Source organism: Zalophus californianus, chromosome 10 (assembly GCF_009762305.2).
Source record: "Zalophus californianus isolate mZalCal1 chromosome 10, mZalCal1.pri.v2, whole genome shotgun sequence".
Taxonomy (NCBI): Eukaryota; Metazoa; Chordata; class Mammalia; order Carnivora; family Otariidae; genus Zalophus; species Zalophus californianus.
Window position 1 is genome coordinate 77,350,325 of NC_045604.1, and position 23,961 is coordinate 77,374,285.

The window sequence follows — 23,961 nt, forward strand, 5'->3', positions numbered from 1 at the left end:
ACCATCTGACAGTTTGGGGGATTAATCGACAGTGTGGCCACTTTTCCTAACATATCAAGCCAGATCACCTTTCCTTGATTTTCTCTTCATGCCTTAACACCCAACTAACAGATGAAAAGACATGCTTGATTTCTCAGCTCATTTTCTGTTCCCTGTTTTTAGAATACTGATGTGTGTCCTAAAGACCCCACCATTCACCAGAAGTGAGAGACAAACGGTTTTCCCTGGGAGAATATCACCAAGAAAAATATAACCATGTTACCTAACAGAATCCTTCTTAGAACGAATCAGCCTGCCTCAAAGAAATGCAATTGATCTGATCTGTGCTAATATTGGGATGAATGGGTCCCAGCGATTGCCTATGGCTTTCAAAAACTTTAATGTCGCCTAGGTGTGCAGTGAACTTGTCAGGTTGCCAGGTGGGAAAGGGAAGCTACAAGCCCACCACCTCCCACAGGAACCAAAAATGTGAATTTGAACCTGTTAGTCTGTTTATAGTCTCCAGTGAAAAAGTCAATTCTTTAAAGAAAGTAATTTATTGGGGGGAGGGGTTCATTTTCTCCATACAAATGTGGCTCAGGACTCGCTGACCTACTGTTGTCAGCTCCGAGCCTTCTGATTTTAAAGATTTAAGGGTCCTATTATTGACTGTGAAGCCCCAGAGGCTCTACTTGATTGGCCCTATCGAAACAAGGAAGGCACTCTTGTCATAAAGGAGGAGGCTCTACTGAGGTAAGAGTCTTCGCTTTGTGCCAACCGCCCTGCTTTCTTCATCTGACCAAGTGGTGCTCAAAGAACACCCACCCAAATCAAAATCTCTTTGGACAACTTACTCACATTTACCTCTTCCATCTCCCACCCAGCTCATCACTCTCTAGCACACCCTGGGTTTCCTTCTGTTTCCCACACTTGCCAATCTCTTTCCTTCCTCAAGTTACCCTTACCTCACACCACCTTATTTATATTCCTTCACAAGGTTTATCATAACATGGAGCTGTCCTGGTCTTTTATTGGCTGAATTTTTTTTTTAACTGTGTACACTCCCTATTGCAAGATCCCTGTCTTTTGTCTTCTCTGTTCCCTGATGTATCCTCCGTGCCCCGCACTGTGCTTCACACATGAACTGTGCTTGCTTCATGTTTATTTACTGACTAATCTATTCAGAATTCCAACTCCAACGAGGCTCCTCATTGATAAAAAAAAAAAAGAATCTTCTCCAAACTACAAATGTGACTTCATAATACATTTTGCAATCATATTTTTAAAAAATGATCTTTATCCCAGGCACTGAGCTCTCGGGATTTGCATCTCATATAATGACTTATGTTGGAATTTGGGATGCGGAAGGACCGGTATCCATTCACTCATGTGTTTAAGCATTATCAACGTTGGTGTGACCCATTTCGTGCTTGTCACCGGGCATACAAAGACTAGTAAGCCACGTTTCTGATATTTAGGCAGCTCCCCCTCCAGGGGGAAAGGCAAACTATAAGCCATAAAAGCAGGTGATAGAGAGATCGAGGGGTATGCAGTGAATGTTTGAGTTCCTTCAAAGTCATGTGTTGAAACCTTAAACCCCAATATGATGGCGTTAGGAGGTGGGGCCTGTGGGAGGTCATGAGGTCAAAGGGTAAAGCCCTCATGAGTGGGATGAGTGCCCTTAGAACGAGACAGGAGAGCTTGCTTCCCTTCCATCTGCTCCCCACCACAGGATGATAGCAAGAGAAGACAGCTGTCTGCACACCAGACGCCCTGCCAGTGGGCTCCCAGCCCTCAGAACTGTGAGAAATAAGTGTCCCTTTTTTTAAAGCCACGCCGTCTGTGGTGACTTGTCACAGTAGCCTGCACAGACTAAGGCACAGAGACATACCCAGAGTTCTGTGGAAAGGAGGGACAGTAAACCCAACTTGGGGAGGGACTTAAAGAACGCGGGAGAATTAGCCAGATGAATGGAGGTGTTTGGAAAATACTGGCAAAGATACTCTACAGTATTTTTTAACTCTTCCTTTCATGAAAATCCCCATGAGGGCGTGTTTTTCTTTGTGTTTGTACTAGAAAGACTAGAATCAGGGCCTTGGACTTGGTCATGAAGCTTTAGGCTTCCCCATAAGGGTGATAGGTTAGGGACAAAACTTCACCAGAAGCTCTCACAAAAATTGTCAGTTCTTCCTTTGGTCATTAATAAAAGAGGAAATGGCACAGCTGTGACACTGGCTTGCTGTTGGTGAGCAAGGAGACCACCAGAAGGCAGGGTCCACGCTGATCACATCACACAGCCATACGGAAAGTGCACCATGACCCCCAGCTGGAGAGAAGTTTCCAAAGTTTTTGAAGAGTTTGTATCTGGGATATATAAAAAAGATGGAAGGGAGGAGATGTGCAGGACTGGAGGAGGGAGCAGTCAGAAAAATAAAATATATATTTTTAAGGTGAGACTGAGGGGGAGGGTTGATTGAGCACAGGGGTTAAGAATATGGTGGTGGAGTCAGATGGACGAGCGGCTTGAGTCCTAGCTTATCCATCTATGAGCTGAACGGTTCTGAGCGTGGTTCTGAATCTCCCCAGAACTCAGTTTAAATATCTAAAATGGGCAAAACCACTTACCTCCTATTGCTGTTGCTGGAATTAAATAAGTGTAAACCACCTGGCATAATTCCAGTTATTTATTTAAGTCTTAAAAATATCTAACATTATAGATTATCATCAAGTATTAGAATAGCCTATTTTATATTACACTTTATTAGGATATTTTGAATACTGTTGTTGATGATACATGCTATTTTTAAAGGATTGGGCGTATTCAAGCAACAGCATCCCTGGACTCACTTGATTTTGACGAACTTCCGACATGGCACGGTGTTCCTCACGCACGTCTCGGTCAGCGGGTCTATGTCTTCCACGATGACAAAGGGGGCCTCCTCCAGGGTGACGATGCTCAGATGGTTGTCATCCGGCTCACAGTCTGAAAAGGATTTGTACCTCGGCCACACGGCGTGCCTCAGGCTCAGCGTCTGGTTCTCCCACTTTCCCACCTGCATCAGAAAGACCAAGGTACACCTGTGTTTTCTTGCAGTGCCGACTTCTAGAAAGGCGAGTCCTTTCCCCATACGAGGTCCAAGACAAGAACCCTACCCATCTTGAGGGCTTTTCTGCTACCTACCCCAACATATGCTTCTCTTTATATGCTAAGAAAAATAGGGATAAAGGGAAAGCAAAGTACTGGGCGGACCCCATGCCCTGGCCTCTCCCCCGCTAATTAATATGGCAGTGGTGCCCACACACTGAGACGGGTAGAGCTCCCCAGGTGATCCTAATGTTCCTCCAGAGTTCGGGACCACTGAGGTCTCGAGGGAAGCATGGACTTTTAGAATCAGAGAGGTCTAGGCTGGGATCCCCACCTCTGCCACTTACTAGCTACACAAACCTGGGCAAGCTCTGAACCACTGTGAATGTCTGTTTTCTCCTCTGTAAACAGCACAACTCCACCTACTTTACAAGGATGTTATGGCAATTAAATAATACAGTCTGTGAGCAGCAAACAGCACCATGCCCAACACATAGTAGGGACTCCATACTTTCTAAGTGTAGGAGAGATGCAAGGAGAAGGAGAAATTTTTAAAAGATGCTAAGGGAGGGCACCTGGGTGGCTCGGTCATTAAGCGTCTGCCTTCAGCTCAGGTCATGATCCCGGGGTCCTGGGATCGAGCCCCACATTGCTCCGCGGGAAACCTGCATCTCCCTCTCCCACTCCCCCTGCTTGTGTTCCCTCGCTTGCTGTGTCTCTCCCTGTCAAAAAAATAAATAAAATCTTTTTTTAAAAAAAGCAAAAGATACTAAGGGAAAGAGTGTGCAAAGAGAAAAATGACGTGAAAGAGCGGAAAGGCAGGAGGATTGACGGGAGAGTCAACACGAGGGGGACACGCACAAGAGGAAATCAGGAGCATCATTTCCAGCTCAGATCATGGTTCTATTTAAGTTGCAAATTAAGGTGAACTGTTATTAATCCGGTCCGGAGCAGAGACTTTCAGTGCTTAGCGTGCACCAAGACCTGTCAAAATAGAATCGATCCATTCCCTCCGAGCAGCAGTCCGCATGTTAGCGAAATCAAATTGAAGGCTGTATGTTTTGAACCTTAATTTTATTTGACAGCTTATTGGCACTATTCATATACACCCCGGAAGAAAGCTGCTCCCAGCATCGCGCTTCCTCCTTCCTCCCGCTCCCCTGTGCAATTGCTTGACACCACAGGTCAGTGCTTTATTTGTAATGCCAACCTCAAGAAAGCACCTCGTCTGAAAAGCTAAGTGCCGAGTCCAGGCTGGTCTGTGTTGACGTGACCCACTCACCTCCCCTCCTGTAATGTGAGTGTTGCCAAAAATGAATTTGAGGCCCGTAAAGAGAATTCAGACATGCTGGACACCCAAAGGGGTGACGGGGTGGCAGGAGAAAAGGCAGACAGTGCGCTTTCAGACCGCCTTGGAAAACGTTTGCTGTTTATAGTGAAACATTCCATGTGGCCAATTATAGAATTGCCCAGCATCGCCCATCCCTTCAAGACAGGAAGGGCCGTAGAAGAGTTTGGTCAAACAAACATGCTCATCTACCAATGTTGTGATGTGTAACACAGGCTGGGGAGAATGCTGAGCCCATCAAATTGCTCATTCACTCAATGCAGTTTTATTAAACACCAACTATGTGCTGATACCAGCCTGGGAGCGATGATGGAAAAAACTGAATGGTTCCTGACTTCTTGGAACCATCAAAAGACTAAACTAATAATAATAAATATGCAACTTAGAAAAAAAGAGATAGCCAAGCTTTTCCTTTTGGGACATGTTACCTCAGTTCCTTTTCTTTCCACTTCTCTCAGAAAACCCAAACCTTCGAGAGAGGCTGGGTAGTTCAGCTGGTAAGAGAATGGCTTTTGGAGTCATGGAGAACTAAGTGCTGATCCCAACTTCACCCATTTAGCTGAGTGGCCTCGGGAAAATGACTTAACCTGAGTTTTATGTTATCTACAAAATGCAGATAGCAACAGGACATGCCCTTAAGGACCGTAGTGAGCTTCCGATGAGGCAAAATGTTTAGGAAGCATTGAGCACAGAACTTAGCGTGTAACATACATGGTAGCTGCCATTATTTTATTATTGTTGTAGTTCACATTTAAGACTTAGCTCAAATATCACCTAATCTGTAAGGGCATACCTGCCTTCCCTAGTAATATAGAACTCTGCCCCTGTCCACCACAGCTCTTTGATGCTATCATTATAACAGTGTCACTTTTGAGCACTCTTGTGTCATCAGGAAATGTATCTATCACCAGTGACTTTGATAACCACAAATCCCAAGGGTCAGGATTATTCTTCCAACTCTGCAGTTCAGGGAACGGAAGCACAGAGACATATAACCTGTCCAAATGCAGCTGGGAAGCCGTGGAACCAGAGCCATACCACAGGGCTGTGTGAACCCAAAGGTGCTTTTATTAAGTCATCCAGATTTTGCATTCGTTATAGCTCAAAGACCCTTCCTCCCCTGGAGAGACAGCTCCCGGGAAGCCCCAGGAAACATAAATTAAGGCAAAGACCATTTAGCCAGCACTATCTTTGGTGATGTCATTGGCCACATCACTGTACCCTACACCGTGAAGTCAGGCGAAGGTTCCCATCCAAGACTGACTCCTGGGAGAGAGGCAGCAAAGGTTTATGGGTTCCTGGAGTGTAGTAACTCCCCAAGTCTCCCCTAAGTTACGCTCTCCCTTCCCATGTCTAAGTAAGCACCCAGTGGGTCGGCCGAGGAGGGTGGAAGCAAGTGGTGGGTGGAAAAACTTGAACAGAGCCAAATCCCCAAGTCCCCAAATCCCCACTCCAGGATTCTATATACCACATGGAGAAAAGAGACTTTCCCCTCCTCTGTGCATTTTCACAAGGGGCTCTGAGTCAGTCCAGCGCTTGTAGACAGAATGAAGAGAGATTCATTCGCTCCCTAAGTATTTATGGAGTGTCCACTAGGTGTCAAGCATGGAATTAGGCACCGAGGAGGCTGGAGAACGTGCAATGAACTTTTTCCCTGCATGGAATTTTTACGCTAATTGGGAAGAGACATGAGTCCAACAGTCACACAAAAACACATCATACAAACTGGGTGGAAGAAAGAAAACAATGGGTCTAAGAGAGCAGACAGGGGAAAGAAATCACAGAGGGCTTCCCTGAGGAGGTGGCATTTGAGTGGAGAGGGGAAATCCCAAGATGAGCAGGTGAGGGGCTGTGGGAGCGAAGGGAAGGGAAAGCACCCCACGTAGGCAGGGGTTGGATGATGCAAAGCTTTGCAGGTCCTTGTAAGGAGCTGAGATTTACCCTACGAGTTCATCCAGTCTGTTGGCCAGGAGGGAAAGGCTGGATGGAAGTGACCAGGGATATATGTCCATATGTAACCTGCCTGAAGGAGGAAGCTCTGTGCTCCCTCAGTGAATCTTTGTCTTCTCTTTCATGATGAAAAATTTTAAACTCCTACAAAAGTGAAACAGTATAATGAATCTCCATGTTCCCATTATGTAGCTGCAATAATTACTAACTCATGGCCAATCTTGTTTCGTTTATATTGCCACGCACTTCTCCTGTATCACAGTGAAAGAACTCCCAGACATGGTAACATTTCATTCATAAATACTTAATTCGATTTAAATATCTAATCTCTATTTGCTTAATAACATTATATCTCAGCGAGCTATGTGTTTCACTGATTAGATTAGGATTCCCCGTCTAGGAGAGATTTTATGCAGACACCAGTTGGTTTCGAGGTCCGCAGCTTCTAACTCAGGGCCTGGCACAAGGAGGGACTTAATGGACAGTTATTGATGGAATGAAGGAACTCGTGACCTGAATTTTTAAAAATGTCCGTGAGTCAGAACATACTAGTAGACCGATCAATGTGTCCATCTTGGCCTCAGCTATGGGATCTTGCACCCTAAGCATAAAACTGAAGTACGAAAACCTCTGTTCTCTCCCTCGCTCATGCTTCACTTCAAATTCGGCACCCCAGACACAAGCCATTGAGAGTGACTATATTACATGTTCCAGACGGAGCCAAGACCATCATGTCAATGCCAATTAAGAGGGGCTCTGGTCGCTCTGAAGGGTTCAAGAGGACGGCAAGCTTCAATGGAATAAACCATGAATTGAGAAGAAACTTCAGTCACACCATCTCTGCTCACCTCGGTATCCCCAGGCACTAAATGGGCACAGAATATGAATGCTCCATGTGCCTTTCTCTAAAGGTCGCGTCTAAGACAGAAGAACCCCATGCCCTCTGAGGACCGTAGCCATCAATCTCTCTCCCTGCTTCTATTTTGAGCTGATTGTGACTGTCCTGCTATTCTCTAAACTGGACCTTCCTCTGGCTCCCGATCCCCTCCAGAATCATGCACACACCACAGGGCAGAGTCTGTAACTTTAGATCAGCAGGTCCCGCCTGCCCCAGAGAAGTTAGTGCATTCCCAGGCTGCACCACATTTCCTCCTGGGGTAAGTTTCCAAGGCATCAGAGCAAGGAAAGTGATAATGGTCTTGGTTGAACACATGATCCTATTTCTGGTGCTTATAGGGAAAATGGAATTCCGGGAGGCCTTGCTAAACTTCCAGTTAGATCTCCATGTGACTGGGACCGGAAGGTGCACTTGAGCGTGTGTGTTGGATATGGGCACATATCGATCCTTCGACTTTCCAGGGATCAGCCTCAGCCCTACAGGACCCCTCTCTTCTCTCCCTCACATGGAACAGAGGGAAAAGGTTTAGAATCATTAGTAACATGAGCTTTGGAGTCAGACAGGTCCAAATCCCACCAGTGCCCTTGGCTGTGTGACCTTGGGCAAGTCACACAACCTTTCTGAACATCTGTTTCCCCAACCATCAAATGAATTTCAATTTCGTTATGTCATTGTGAGAGTTATAAGCAAGACAAGGATGGCAAACATCCCTGCATTGAATACACAGTTCTGGGCGCACAGCAAGCTCTCCATATGGGGCACTATTATCATTAATTCAACATCTATTAAGCCTCTCTTTGGGAAAACGGTGAGCCTCTGCAGCAGAAGCACTGGCTGAGTTCCCATGACAACTTACCTTTGACCTTTAATCTCCTTGGGTCTCAGTCTCCTCACCCGTAACAGAGATGGGTGTGGGGTGAGGGTAGACCAGATGATCTCTAAGGTCTTTGAGACCCAAGGTTCTATACAATGTTCAAGAAAAGTTGCCCTCCCAGCTCACTCCTTACTGGGATCAGGGCAATGGATAGATCATTAGAAAGGGCTCAACAAAGGCAGCACAGTTCACAACTTGATGTTTAATTCAGGAGAGTGGCCATGTGCCAGCAGAGGCCAGGGAAATGACATGCCTAGCTCTGAAGAAGATAGGATGGTTCTGAGAACCAAGCTGGAAGACCAAGAAGAAAGAATGAGGTCACCAGAGCCGTCTTGGTTGGGAGCTCTCTGCTGCACAGAAGCCAGTGGTGCTCAGATCTGAAGCTTCCCTCCAGGCTGACTCTTGCTCATTCTGTACACAGGCGTGTGGGGTCAAATCCTGACTTGGCCAAGCCCTAGCTGGGGTAACTCAGACAATGATGATAAAGTCAATCGTGAACGTTTACCAGGCGCTTTACTTTATGTTTCCAGCACTGAGACTTCATCATGAATTATCCGACTCAATTCTCAAAACAACTCCAGGAGGTGGGGAACAATGACTAACCTTATTGCTTGGTGGTAAATTGAGGCCCAAAAAGATGAGGTGTCTTGCTCAGTTCATAGTATAAAGGTCAAAGCAGGAATTTAAATCTGGCCAGTAAAAACTCAGACCACTGCGTAATCTCTATCTTCCTCTATTAAATTTGATTTCTTCATATTTTAAAGGTAAATAATAGTGTCCACCTTATAGACTTAAAAATAAGTCTTTCTGGGCATGCCTGGATGGTGCAGTCAGTTGACTGTCCAACTCTTGATTTTGGCTCAGGTCGTGATCTCAGGGTCGTGAGATCAAGCCCCACATTGGGCTCTACACTAACTGCAGAGTCTGCTTGGGATTCTCTCTCCCTCTCCCTCTCCTGCTCATGCTCTCTCTAAAATAAATAAAATTAAATTAAAATAAAATAAGGAAAGAATGAAAGAAAGAAGGAAAGAAAGAGAAAGAAGGAAAGAAAAAAGAAAGAAAAGAAAGAAAGAAGAAAGAAAAGAAAAGAAAAAAGAAAGAAAGAAAGAAAGAAAGAAAGATAGGAAGAAAGAAAGAAAGAAAAAGAAAGAAAGAAAGAAAGAAAAGAAAGAAAGAAAGAAAGAAAGAAAGAAAGAAAGAAAGAAAGAAAGAAAGAAAGAAAAAAAGAAAGAAAGAAAGAAAGAAAGAAAAAAGAAAGAAAATAAGTCTTTCTGTTTCCACTATTCTGGGAGCTTTAAATATTAATTTGTGTAATTCTAAAAATAGACTGATGAATAAGATATTATACCATTATTACCCCATTTCATAGATGAGGGGACTGAGGCATGGGGTTTAAGCAGCTTGTTCAGTCCCCATGGCTTGAGAGTGGGAGAATCAGGATCTGAACCCAGGACTTGTTTTTAAGTCAGTGAGGAAATGCAACTAGAAGTTTTTGCTGGGGCAAAAAAAAAAAAAAAAAAGGAGAAAACTTTGATAATGCAGAAATCTGACAAACACCACCTCGGCCAGATGATTAAGGTCAGTACCAACAGGGATAGGTCCTTTTGTTAGTATGTCCCCTTGATACGATATGATGACACTCCCAAAACACATAATCTCAGTCTAATCGTAAGAAAAATATCAGAAATATCCCAATTTAGGGGCATCCTAGAAAAGAGCTGACCGAAACTCCTCAAAACTGGGAAGGTCATCAGAATATAAGGAAAAGCTGGGAAATTGTCACAGCCAAGAGGACCCTAAGGAGACCCTGTGATTAAATGTAGTGGGGTGTCCTGGATGAGATAGCAGGATGGCACAGGAAAAAGACATTAGATAAAAACCAGGGAGATCTGAATAAAGCACGGGCATTAATTAACAACCACGTACCAATACCCGTTCCTGGAATGGGACAAACGCCGCGTTAATGTCAGGCGTTAGTAACCAGAGAAGCTGGGCATGAGGCGTATGAGAACTCGCTGTACTCTGCCTTCACAACCTCTCTGTAAATTTAAAACTATTCTATTTCTTTTCTAATTTTTAAAAAAGATTTTCTTTGTCAGAGAGAAAGAGAGAGCACGAGCAGGGAGCCCTACATGGGACTTGATCCCAGGACCCTGCGATCATGACCTGAGCCGAAGGCAGATGCTTTACCAGCTGAGCCACCCAGGTGCCCCTCATTAAAACTATTCTAAAAGACAAAGTTTATTATTTTTTTTTCTGAATTCAAAAGAGGGAATTTTTTTAAAAAGCAGATATACTCTGAGAGAGACAGAGTAGCAGAGTTGCCAAAACTGTGAACTCTGGAGCTAGGTGTCCTGGCTTCAGATCCCAGCTGTGCCACTTGGACAGACAGCTGAGCCCCGAACCACACAGGTTTGAACTGCGCGGGTCCAGTTATACGTGGTTATTCTTCACACTATATAGTGTGGTATCATAAATGTATTTTCTCTTCCTTGTGATTTTCCTCATCACATTTTCTTTTCCCTAGCTTACTTTATTGGAAGAATACAGCACGTAATACACGGGGCATACACAATACATGTTAATCAGCTGTTTATGTCCTCAGTAAGGGTTTCAGTCAACAGGAGGCCATTAGAAGTTAAGTTTTTGGGGAACTGAAAGTTATATGTGGATTTTCAACTGTGCAGGGTTGGGGGTGGGTGCCCTTAGTCCCCCGTTCGAGGGTTAGATATATTGCTTTGCTGTCTTTCTGCTTCAATGCCATCATTGAAAAAATGGGATGATGACACAGTACTATAACTCCTACTTTTGCTGAGAGGACTAAATCAGTTATTCTAGGGAAAATGCAAGGAGGAACGCCCAACACAGGGGAAGGTGCTATATGTTGTTGTTTTGTTGTGGTTTACATCAATGAAAAAAAAAACTTTTAAAGGTGAGTTCATGTTGGGGCACCTGGTGGTGCACTCAGTTGAGCGGCTCAGGTCATGATCTCAGGGTCACGAAATGGAGCCCCACATCGTCGGGCTCTGCACTTAGCGCGAGTCTGCCTCTCTTTCTCTTTCTCCCTCTGCCCTTCCTCCCCATGCTCTCTCTCTCTCAAATAAATAAACAAATCTTTAAAAAAATAAAGGGGAGTTCATATCATTTCATGTTTTAAGTCCATAAAAGTATTTCTTTCTTTTTTTAAAAAAAAAACATTTCTTGATACTAACCTGAGTTAGCTTTTTTTTTTCCCCCCTCATCGGTGATTTTGGCCACAAGTCACCATCTCCACATTTCCCCCTAGGGTTCTGTAACAGCCTTCTGCTGTTTGCATACCCATCGTCAGTTTTCCATGTTTTTGGTGACAGCATGTTGGTTTTCCTTTGTAGAGATCCCTCACTCCAACTTCAAGAAGAGGCACATGGCCCTTACTTGGCACATTGGTGCATTTGGCCCCTGAGCCACAGCGATTGGCTCAGGAATGTGCATGTGACCTAGACTGAGCCAGTAGGAGTTTTCTCTGGGACTTTGGGATGATTAGCATAAGTGGTCATGACAGAAGAACCTATCAGAGAAAGGCTGTGGAGCTAAGCAACAGGAAACAGCAATAAGATCTGAATGGCACTGCTTGAGCTTTTACAATTAAAGTTGACATTCACTGGGCACTTGGTATGTATTAGGCACTATTCTTAGCACCATTTTAATTCTTATAAATACTTCATACACAATAAATAGGTGCAGGCAGATGATTTTTATCTCTATCATGAATTTTTTTTTTTAATTAAAAACAGTCCCAAACTCATCCAAATGGGCTGTGTGTGGGAGGAGGAAAAAAAATCTTTACCTTCAAAATAAACTGAATTTTGGTGATAAACCTTTGAGTGTTTTCAGCAAAAATAGTGAGGTTTTGAGGACAAAGAAAAATAATTGACCTCTGATGGAGAAAAGCGATTCTCTTAAAAGAACTATAAAAAGGGGAAATTAACTTTGTAATGATTTTTTATCCTTTTTTATTAATAAAATTTAAATGCAGTGCCTTTAGAAAGCTAATTGCTCTTCAGCTCTTAGAAAATGTTTTGTGAAAGGGCAGTGATTAGTTATCAAAATGTTCAGCCACTATTTTCTCAGAGCAGAGATAATTTTCATCTCCACAAACTGTTAGATGTTAATGTTCACCCCTTCATGTCTGGGTAAATGCAGAGAAAGGGCACAGAGGCCACCATCAGCTGGAAAAAGGTTAATAGATGTTTGTGGCATGCCTTTCAAAGAGATGTGTTTGATTTTATTAGATCTGTTCACGACATGCTTACAAGCGACGATTAAAATCGCCTCATAACTGGTCTCCTTAAGCCACCCCTAAAAAACACATCAAAACACCAAAATCCTACATCAACCCCTACTCAAATCCTTACAGAATCATGCAGATTCTCCTTAACATGAACGGAACCTACACTAACCAGTCGATCTCACCATATTCTCTGCTCTCTGCTTTCTGGCACTTTTCCTCTCTCTCAGACACCCTATGCACACTCTCACCCATGTACACATCCAAACACACACACACTCTCACACCTACACAGACTCATCTATGTATATATGTACAGATATTTATAATACCTAAGCATCTATACATAAACCCAAAGACAAACCCACACCTGTACATACACTCATACCTACCCAAACTCACAATACAGACATATATACACTCACACCCACCCACACATGCACAACTACACATCTACGCAGACCTTGCACACACACACACACTCACGCCTCTACACACCCACCATAGTAAGCCACAATAATGCATACACTTTTCAGTTCTCACCAAACACACCCTGCTCCACACGCACTTCCCTGCCTTCGCTTGCATTGTTCCTTCTACCCCAAACCCCTCCCCTTGTCACCTCCACAAACTGAAATCCTACCCATGCTTCCCAGATCCAGCTCAAATACCACTTCTTCCATGGAGCCCAACTCTCCAGCTGGAATGCATTTCTGAATTTTCTGTGCCTCCAGAACATTCTCTCCTGCCCTTCACTTCTCTCCCTTGTTCATTCAGGGCTTAACCCATGCATCTAGTCCTTTACACTGTTGCAGGCACAGTAGGAGGTGTGGAGACTGCAATCATGAACAGTGCAGGCCTGGCCCCTATCCTCAGAGTTTCCACTCTGCTTGGAGAAGAGAAGTCAAAGCTCAAGAGCAGTAAAGAGAGATAATGGCCATGCTGGAAGTGAGCACAGGATGCTGCCGAAGAGAGAGCTCCCCGCTCTGGAAGGGGACCAAAAGATGCTTCCAACAGGAAGTGACTTCCGACTCTGAGCCAGACCAGTGGAGCTGGAGTGTGGCTTGCTAAGGCGTTCCATCTTTATCCTTAGGGCAACTGAAGTGGGTGGAGGGGCAAGGGTGGGATTATTGAGTTCTTTTCATCAGGGGAGGGACAAAATCAACCTGATGTATTAGAACACCTCTTCCCGAGGCTGTGCAGAGAAAGGGTTTGCGGCTTAGAAGACTTTGAAGGCAGAGTGATGGGCTGGGAGGCGGCTGCGTTCATCTGCATGAGCGGGACACGGGACCACGCTGGTGAGGCCGGCATGAACTTGAGATCTCCAAGTGGTACCATCAGGAGAACTTAGAGACAGACTGTAGGACTGTATGGGCATGGGGACCGAAGACCTGTTTGTCTTGAGGGATAGTTCTGTTGAAGAGCTGGCCTGGCCCAGTTTCCACAACCATGTGACCCCCATCAGCTGCAGCATATAGCACTCACCCACTGGTCAGCTCCATAAATATTTGCTGAATTGAATGTGGTTCAGACTGATGCACACCCTCCATTTTTACTTAGAATTCCAAGTTAAAAGAGGAGAGGAGCCTGTTTACTCGGCTCCTCTCCTTGGAGACAAGACAATAGGGATTGCTAAATTAAAAATCAGAGAGGAAATTTATTAAAACTGACAATGGGAGCAGAGTTCACACTGCCTATGCTCCAGGTTGTCTGGCCCCGCTTAGCTCATTTCATAACCAAGGGGCAAAGAGGCCTTAAAACAAACACTTGGCGTGTGTGAAACATCGGAATGCATTTCACTCCAGATAATAAGCAGTGATTTACTCCCAAGCTGGAGAAAATATGTGTAATTAACTCTTCAGGAAGACGAATTTGGGGAGAAAAACAAAACAAACAGGACGCCAATTTCTCTCTACCTGAAATATAAAGTTTTCCAAAGGACATGAGATAACTGGCCATTAAGGGAATTTAAAATCATTTAATGTCCATATTTAGCATAAACAGCATCATCGATTAGCATCACTTCTTGCTTCTGCATGCAAATCTAATGCAGCTTTACACGTGAGTCATTTTGGGTCTTGGGGTTGCTGCTTGAAACCAAAAGCAGATCTGAACTTGATTGATCTGGAAATCACAACAAGGATGCTGGAGTCACGACCGTGGCCTGAAAGGAAGTTGAAATGTGCTCTACCTGGAGTGCTTTGCAGTGGAGACCAGCGATTTCCGTTTTAAACCAAGACCCCATCTAAAGTTTGTCCAAGATGGCTAGAGTCTGCTGAAACCAGAGGTCACACCGGAACCAGCTTTTTCCTGCGTGGTGTACACAAACAAGCTTCTACAGAGATACTGCTAAAGGGTGGTGTGCGTCAAACCCACCCCGTCTTCGAGGCCATGGGGCCTCTGATGGCCACTGGCAGAGTGAAACCAAGGCTGCTTTTCAACAACGAGGTACAGTATCGGCTTCTTTTGAATGCCTCGTCTTAAATGCAATTATCCAAGCTGGTGGGATCGTGAAACTTTGGTGTAAGAACCTCTCCCCGGGGGCGCTGATCAAGAATGCAGATTCCTAGACCTTTGGAGTGTCTGCATCAGTAGGTCTGGGACGAGGGCTGGGAATTTAACTTTTCAACCAGGATCCTCGGTCATTCTGCTCTTAGGTGGTCTGAGGAACATATTTCGGGAAGCACCGAATGGATCATACCTCTGGCCACCAGCAGGATTAAATACGGCATAAGTAAAAGACGGAAATCTTTCTTCTCGGGTTGCTTATGTAACCAGTGGCAATTGCCAGCAGATCTAAAATAAGTTTAATCAGCTATTAGAGCCTTAATTAAATTCCTCTCAGTTGAAATTTCAGAATTGCCTAATTGTTACACAGCTCACATTGGAGCAGTTGGTTTTTTTTTTTTCTCCCATAATAACTGCTCTCAGGATAATCTAATATCTTTATGGATAACTGTCTTGGAATCCAGCACTGATCTGGTAATTCACGGAGATGAGTTTTGGTCGCTGCTATTTCCACAAACAACCCGCATATCTGCTTCCATTCTCCTCTTGAGCTTCAGCCAATGGGAGAAGAGCTCAATGCTTGTTCAACCTCGAATTTAAAAGTGAAAGTCTCTGGAACAATGAGCCACCATTTCCTTCAGAAGTTCACTTCTAATCCCCAGTCCTCCAGAGTCCTTGTGCTGCCAGGTCCCCAGGGATGGAGAGAAGTTCTATCTCTTTGGTTTACTTTTAATTTTTTGTGTGCTCTTAGAAGTGATGTGTCCTGGTAATTAGCTCAACAGTTTATAGTGTTTCCTTTGTCTTCTTTGGCTCCACTTTGGAATGATACAACATTAGAAACTTGGAAATTCAGCAAAGCATAAAAAGAGCTCACTTATAATGACTAATTTTTTGAACACGCTCTTGGGATGGATCCATCGGTCCTCCCTGGGCTGCAGTGATGACTATTAAATAATTAATAACTATAAGAACCACATTTCTTGAGCCCCGGTGATCACCCCGACCTACCTTTTCTCGTCTCACCCTGACAACTCTGTAAGGAAAAGCCCATCATCAGCCTCGTCTGACCAGCTAAGAAACAGGGAGCTCATGTGACTTGCCCAAGATCCAACAGTGATCAGGGGCATCTGGACTGTGACTTCAGAGCCTGGGGCCATTGCCACCGCCTGCCCTGTTCCCAGGGCTGCCATCATCTATGCTTCGGGATATACTAGGACAAACAGGAGCAGTTTGCTCTGTTGAGGGAATATTCCATGGATCAATCTGAAAGACCCTGCTGCAGAAGGAGTTGTGTCCCGGGGAGCTGGGACACTGAGGCAGGAGGAGGTGAGAGAACAGTCAGAGGTGGTGGTCTCACAGGTCTCTTTCCCGAAGGCCCGTTTTACTTCCTCAGTTTACCCGTGAGCTGACTGTTCTAAGGACCCTGGATTCCTCCACGGGAAATGGAGAACTGCAGTCAGCCCTTTCAGGCTTGATGCTGAATTCCACTGCTACCAACACCCGACATCCAAAAGGCGATTAGAATAATAGATCAGGGGGGAAAAAATCAACCGCTCAAATGTGAACTGAGTGACAATTAGGTAATTTGGGGATTTCAAGCAAGAGGAATGTAATTAAGGCTCTAACAGCTGATTAGACTTTTTCTTCGCCTCTGTGGTAATCTCCAAGCGTTACAGAAGGGAGGATTCCATCTTCCCTTTGTATCATGGTGTACTTGAGATGCTGATGGTCAAGGCCGTGCATCTCCGTTTACCTTGTGGCATGTGGTGTTATCAAAATTGGAACGTAACTTGGTTGAAATCCTTATAGAACTGCTGCCTTGGAGGAGAAAACCAGAGTGGATACAGGTCTGCAAAAGCAGCTTAGGAAGAGATGTGAAGGGGCAGGGGACAATCACAGAACATGGGTGGCGGTGAGGGGAGGGGGGCAGCGGTGAGGGGAGGGGGGCGGCGGTGAGGGGAGGGGGGCGGCGGCGGCAAGCACATAACACTGAATGAGAACCTGACCTCAGGTTGGTCCTCTATAACAATAATAGGGATAATCACTACCATTTTTAACACCTTCAAAAAGACAATTTAGAAATAGGCTCACAGTTTCCCTTTTGACCTTCCAATGTACTTTTTCTGGGTAAATTTCAGAGATCAGTGTGGTTTCTACTCGTGAGATAAATGAAATGCCATTTGTGATGTGGCCGAGTAAAGAGCTCTTTCTTGCGTGTTTACCCGAAGGATATTTAGCAGCTCTCGCTCCCTTGGAAGAATTGCCAATAAATGTTAGGATGTAGTCAAGAGAGGCATGCTCCAATCTGGGCTGATACCTGGGAGGACAGGTTGGGATTATCAAATTGTTCTTCATTCTCACCAGCCTGAAAATTACGACAAGGCCGGGCACGGATACAGATGGGATGCCTCCTTTTACCCTTGGGCAACTTTTTTTTTTTTTTAATGGAAACTTTGAAAAGTGGCAAACATTTTGGGCTCAGTGTGTAACAGTTTATAAAAGGAGGTAAGTTCCAGGTAATTAAATCGCAGACCAAAGAAGCAAGAGACTTCAATGCATCAAACCTGACATGAGGGGTGGAACAGGCCAAAAGCTGATGGATTTCCTCACTCAGCATTATGTAAAAAAGCCAATTCCATTTGGATCTTGGCCCTGAATGAAGTTAACCTCATTGACAGTGTCTGCAGAGTTTTAAAATAAGGTTAAAAGACCTGAGGGTATCGATTAAGCTGCAAAGCATTTCATCCCCTCTTCTGTGAAGTTCCTGGGTTGTCCAAGCGGGGTGCTCGGAACTTGGTGTCACGTCTCTGATGGGCATTTGTTCTTCTGTATCTGGGGCAAAATATTAAATCTAGATCTTTGAGCTGGATGGTTTCCTCCTTCCAGATGAAAAGGGCGAGCCAGGGGTTGGTGCCGGAGGCCCTGCTAGTTATTAGGAGGATGCTAACCAAAGCCCCTGTGCGTGGGTGAGCTCCATCCCTCTGATGAAATGCACTGATCACAGTTCCAGTTCTCCTTAGGTAAGATGGCATTTTGACAATCATTTTTCTTTGCTCAGCTGAGACCCCAAACTACTTTGCTCCAGGCTTGTCTGAGCCCTCAAGTATTCCAGCGAGAGGATCCTTTGAAATACTAAGGCCAACAGAAGATTTAATGGTGAGGAAACAGTAATAAGCTTATCTACAGCTTTGCCCACTATTAAAAACATGATTAGTAGGAGGCAGTGGGGGAGAGGAGGATCCCCTTAGGATGGGCTAGATGAGACTCGCTATTTCAGAATACTGAGCCTAAGTAACCCTCCACTGTCAATCCAATTTCACCCAAACTGATTATCCTCATCTTAGACACTCATGAACAATTCCAGAGCGCTGTCGTTACTGGGACAAAATTCAGATCTTGGTGACCAACCAGGCGGCTACTCGGCATTTCCTGTTGAATTATACTGGCAAACTCATAGTTTAAAAGACTCTTGGGGTCAGAAGACCCAAGTTCAAGTTCAACTACGGTGCTTACGAGCTGTGTCACCTCAGTTAAATCAAAGCTTTTCAGCTCTCCACAAATTGTTTCCAATGACTCTGAGCATTAACAACCGATAGGCAAAGCTAGCCTCTAGGCTTCCAGCCATGCAGGGTTGGATTACATGGATTCATGGCTGAATTCATTCACCAGATGTTTACAGAGTGCCTACTATGTGCCATAAATGGTTCTAACACTGGTGATACAGCAGCAAGTAGACTCAAAGCTGGGGGTCAGCAAACTGCAGCCCGAGGTACTTGTATAGCCCATGACCTAAGAACGGATTTTACATTTTTAAGTGGTTGAAAAAAACCCAAAAGAATCGTATGCTGTCACCCGTGAAAATTGTACAAGATTTGAATTTGTGTCCATAAATAAAGTTTGATTGGAACACAGCCATGCTCATTTCCTTATGTGCTGTTTAAGGTCATTTTCACACTAAGACAGCAGAACTGAGTACTTGCCATCTAGGCAAGTGGCCCACAAAACCTACAATATTTACTAGCTGCCCTTTACAGAAAATGTTTGCCAACCCCTGATCTAAGTTCCTGTCTCTAAGGGACCCACTCACTCACCAGAAAAATGAAATAAAAGGCCCAACAGAACCAGTTATAAAATAAAATAGAGAATGACAAGTGCCAGAGGTGGAAAGGTGAAATAAACTGGTAGGGGGCGGGCCTCAGGAGTGGGAGAGCAGGTCTGGTGGGAGAGGTGAGAAATTACAGATGGAGGGACAACTGAGAAGGGGGTGGGTTGCAGAGGAGGCATAGAGGTGGGAAAACCAGAATGGAGAGAAGTAACTTCTAGGATGAATGAATTGCATGGACAAAAGCATCACAGTTGAGCCAACGGACATGTTTGTTTAAGGAAGTTCAACAAATTGGATGAAAGCAAGTTGCCTGAATTAGAGAAAAGACACAGGATATACAAAGGCATTGGGAGAGAAAGAGGGATAAAGGGATACGTCAGGATGGGATTACAGAAGCCCCTGGATATTGGGCTCAAGTGCATACCCGTTGGAATTTGGTTGCACAGGAGTTCAAACCAGCAACTGGCCTTGGGGTCCCCGGATGATTTATTCAACACCCAGGGATAATATGGTGACTCGATCCATGTATGGCTGGTATTTAGCATCTCCTACATCTTTTGGAACTGTCCTATTTTCAAATAATTGTATCATTTCCTTCATAAATACTTTCATACTTGGCAGACCACATGGATACAATTAGAGATCAGTTTTTTACCTTCTCTCCGTTGTCCCCTTCCAGTCCACTTTAGCCATCCTTCCTCATGGGGGGACATTCACTTAGAATTGCTTGATTTCAATGATGTTATATTTAGATAATTCACAGTGCTCTCACTTGGCTACCCTCATATCTCTTCCCCCGCATCCCTCTGGCTATCAGTCTAGGACACTCTATTTTTCCCCAATTGGTCTACTCACTCATGCCTTCACTTCTGCCCTGTTACAACCTAGACCTCCTCGTCCATCACATCCCTCGATGTTTGCCATACTCATAATTATCCCACCCCTGCTCTGTCCTCCTGTCACACCCTCCTGGCATCACCCCCAGGTCATCAATCCAACCACCGCCTCGCCTGTAAACCAGAGAGTTGAGGTGGAGATCATCACATAACCACAGAGATCAATATCATTTCAAATGCAAGGACTCCCTCTCTGGCCCCAAATCCTGTTCTCTTTTCCTATCCCATTCCCTAGAAACTATTTCAAACCTTCACACCTGCCCACGAGACTGCAGATCTGCCAGCTCCATCCTCACTCCCAGATGATGTCTCTGTCTCTTATTTCATAAAGTCTTATGGATAACCCACATAAGCCCACAGACTTACCTGCCTCTGGACACATGTATTCCTTCTTCTCTCCTTCAGTAATGAAAGAGGCCTGTCTCCTCTAGCCTAACACCACCATTTGTGCTCTGGACACAGTCCTCTTATGCAACCAAGACCACCAGTGGCTTTCTCACCACCAACTCCAGCAGATGCATCACATGTGACATTGAGAACCCCTCCCATTTTCTGTGAGTCTCCTTGCCTGGGACTACCCTTTCCAGGCTATTTCCCACCTTTTTGACTTCTCTGGCTCTGCCGAAATATAAGCTCCCCTCTTTCTCTGCACATTTTACACGTCCTGCCCCTCCCTCCTGGCCTCAGACCTCCATGCTCAGGCTTCTCCTACTGCCTACTCTTCAAGTATCATCTCTATGTTGACCACCCTCAGATCTGTCTTCCCCCAGTGACTCTCAGCTGCCTCCAGGAAACCTTAAACTCAATAGACTTAGACCTTAAACTCACCATCTTACCCTCAGTTTAAAAAAAAAAAAAAAGTATAATTTCTCTCCCCGAAGCCAAATATGAGTTCTGGAACTCCCAACCCTGCAAACACTCCTTAATTCATCTGTCCCCCTGCACCCCCCACATATATTAAATCATCAGTCCTTGATAGTTTTAATGTTTGAGTATTTTTACTTGTCCACCTCTTTCCTAACTCAAGATCACCACTCCGTCCTGGCCTTCACCATTTCCTGGTTTCTGCCACAGCCTCCAGACTGGTCTCCCTACCCCAGAGAGGGCCTCTCTGCCTATCCCCCACACAGCAGCCCAAGCCAGCACTCTAAATATCTCTGCATATGTGATTGGTCCACTCTTTCCCTTAAGAGACTTTTGATGGCTTCTCACTACACCTAGAATCAAGTGGAAATGCCGGACCACAGTCTAAACAACTGGCCCATTCCCAGGTCTCTGTCGTTGGCTGCATTCACGCTAACCTCATTTCTGACAAACAAATCCCCATTGCACCCCTGGCCCCCACACGTTGACCCTCGAATCCCATAGAATTAATCATAGCCTTCTAAGTACATCTAGCTCCTCCCTTGGTAGCTAATACTCAACACCTGCTACTCACCCTGCAAAGAAAACCCTTTCCCACTCTCTGCCTTAGTGTCCCTTATACCCAGCCCGGAGCCTCTTACAGAGTAGACACATACATGTTTATTATGTAAGCAATGGAATAAATAAATGCAGCATGACCACCATAACCATGATCTTCCTGTAATCAGTTACCAACTTCCTTTGGTCTCTTCTGGTAAAATGTACTGAGAGTAATGTGGATCTAGAGTTGGCTGAACCTGAACACCAGCTCTTCTGCTTACTAGCCGTGTGACCTTGGATAAGCTTACTTCCCAGGTCATCAATCCAACCACCGCCTCACCTGTAAACCAGCGAGTTGAGGCCTAAGCCCAGGCCTTAGTTTCCTCCTCTGTAAAGTGGGCACAGTACGAGTAACCGTATCCTATGATTATTGTTAGAATTAAAAAAAAAATAATGTCTACAAAGCCTTTATTATCCCATTTGTCACATGGTCAGAGCTTGACCAGTATCAGGTGTTTTATTATATACAGGGCTCTGGTGAGGATTACATTAATTCATTTATACGAACCCAGCCTGGCCCGTCACAGGTACTCAGTCAAGGTTAGTGCCATCCCATCTACTATGGTGCACAGTCTTCCTGAGGCTGAAGTTAACCCCTGGATGGAACTCCAGAAAAGGGAAGAGCAAGGCACTAATTTTATCAGAACTCTTATTTACCGAGATGACACTTAGGAAATGCATTTGCTCTTTTCCCCTAAGGGGAGACAGATATGCTCTTCCCCCACTGCTCTCTATTTTAGATGGAACTGATAAGGCCCTATTAATATAATTCTGTGCACAAAGAAGGTCCTGCCAAGAGCAGCCTGGTGTTATTTTAGCTCTATCCATAAATCCAAAGGCCTGATAATTATTTTTAATTCCGCATGCTAGTTTGAGGTTCTGCACAATTAATCCATACCATTAACTGCATAACTATAAATATAACCCAAGCTTTCTTGGATCCTTATGCCAAAAAGCACAACCTTATGAATACACTTGTTAGTGTTCCACTGGCTAAGAAGCTGTATCGGGGGTGGGGGTAAAAAAAAGAAAAGAAACAGAAAAAGGAAATTTCAGATAATAGACGCATTTGGGAAAGCATCCTGGCTGGAGTGCTGTGTGTCATTACAAGAATAATAATATAAAATCCCAAGCTTTCATAGCCTTTTATGGGCTACCAGTTGCTGTTTATGATCTCATTTTGTTTGAGTCTTATGGTGGCTGGTCACATAAAGGGAAGGAGATAGTTTTACCATTTTTTTCAGAGGGGTAAACTAATGTTCATTCAAGGAACGTGGACCAGAAAGTTCAGCACATATGTGAAAGGACTGGAGGCAGTTTTCTGGTCGCTGGCCCCAGGACCTGTGTGATTGTATGTTTTGATATTCATCTCCTTGGGTGGGATGCAAAGAGAAAACAAGGAGACAGTGATGCTTAAGTATGTTCATCTTCAAAGTCTGAGCTCAGCTCCTCTGAGAAAAGAGAATGCTAGCAATAGGCTTCTAGAAATCCACTCAAAATGCAGGGGGAAAAAATGTCCTATAATTGCCATTTAAAAAATCTGTATTGCACTTTGCATAATAGTTCCCATTTATTAAACTCTTTTTACTGTATAGCAGGCCCTATGCTAGATGCTTGACATACATTATTTATAATCCCCACAAGTTATGAAGTGCCTGGGTGACCATGTTCCAATCAATTACTCTTGTAATCCTCAACATTCCCATCTATAAAATAAAAATAATTATAATACTTACCATTTAGGGTCCTGAAGAACATAAAATGTGATAATGTATGTAATATGTTTGGCTCAGAGCCTATGTCATGGTCAGTGCTCAGACCTTGTTAGGCTTTTTGTTTTCACTGTTTGGAACTAAACTCCATACTTTTCCCACTTGAATCCCCTGCCTTTCATGACACCGGATGATGCCACAGGCGTTGTAGAATTTGAGAAAAACAGAACTTAGTGGCCAGAGCATGGGTAGTTAGAATCAGACAAATGGAGGTTCAAATCCAGTTCAGATTCTTGGAAATTAACTTGTCCTCTATATTCTTTAGATGGGGATAATAATGATAGTAACAATTTCATAGACTTTATGTGTGAATTAAGAGAACCTAAAAGCTCTTTCTGGTCACAGGAAGCATTTAATAAATGGTAGCATTAATATCCTCACAGGAAGCCCTTGGGGTGGATGATATCATTAGCTCTGTTTGACTGATGGAGACACTGATAATCTGAGAAATACAAAGAATGACTTTTCAAGGTTGGTTTGGGTCTCAGAACTAAGTGTTAGCCACGGCCAAACTCAATTCTATAGAGTTGATCAACCCCTCACCTAAATGTCTCAGCTGCTAAACAGTGCCATCCTTCAAGAAGCAGGAACGATAGCCTCCGCTCATTTCTGCTGACCATGGTGCTGACCTCTCTTTGTCTGCATGGACCCCTTCCCTATCTTTTGACAATGATTTGGGATCTGGGGCTCTGGATTAGATACATCTTTGTCTCCAACTTCTGTCCTGATTGATTTATAGTATCACTTGATGAATGTGCCATATTTTTTTTAAGGCTCATCCATTTTCAAAGAGACGACAACTCCTGAATGCAAAA

General features: G+C 44.3%; 1 protein-coding gene across 2 annotated transcripts in view; it reads right to left on the reverse strand.

Annotated features, from left to right (window-relative positions):
* GRIN2A (glutamate ionotropic receptor NMDA type subunit 2A) overlaps positions 1-23,961 on the reverse strand; it is a 375,591-nt gene that overhangs the window by 84,102 nt on the left and 267,528 nt on the right. For both annotated transcript variants that reach the window (XR_003523244.2, XM_027612864.2), the window contains exon 6: positions 2,827-3,032. Coding sequence is in view for 1 of the 2 variants with exons in the window: in XM_027612864.2 (XP_027468665.1) it covers positions 2,827-3,032 (206 nt within the window). In the remaining variant the exon portion in view is untranslated. The remainder of the gene's footprint in view (positions 1-2,826; positions 3,033-23,961) is intronic.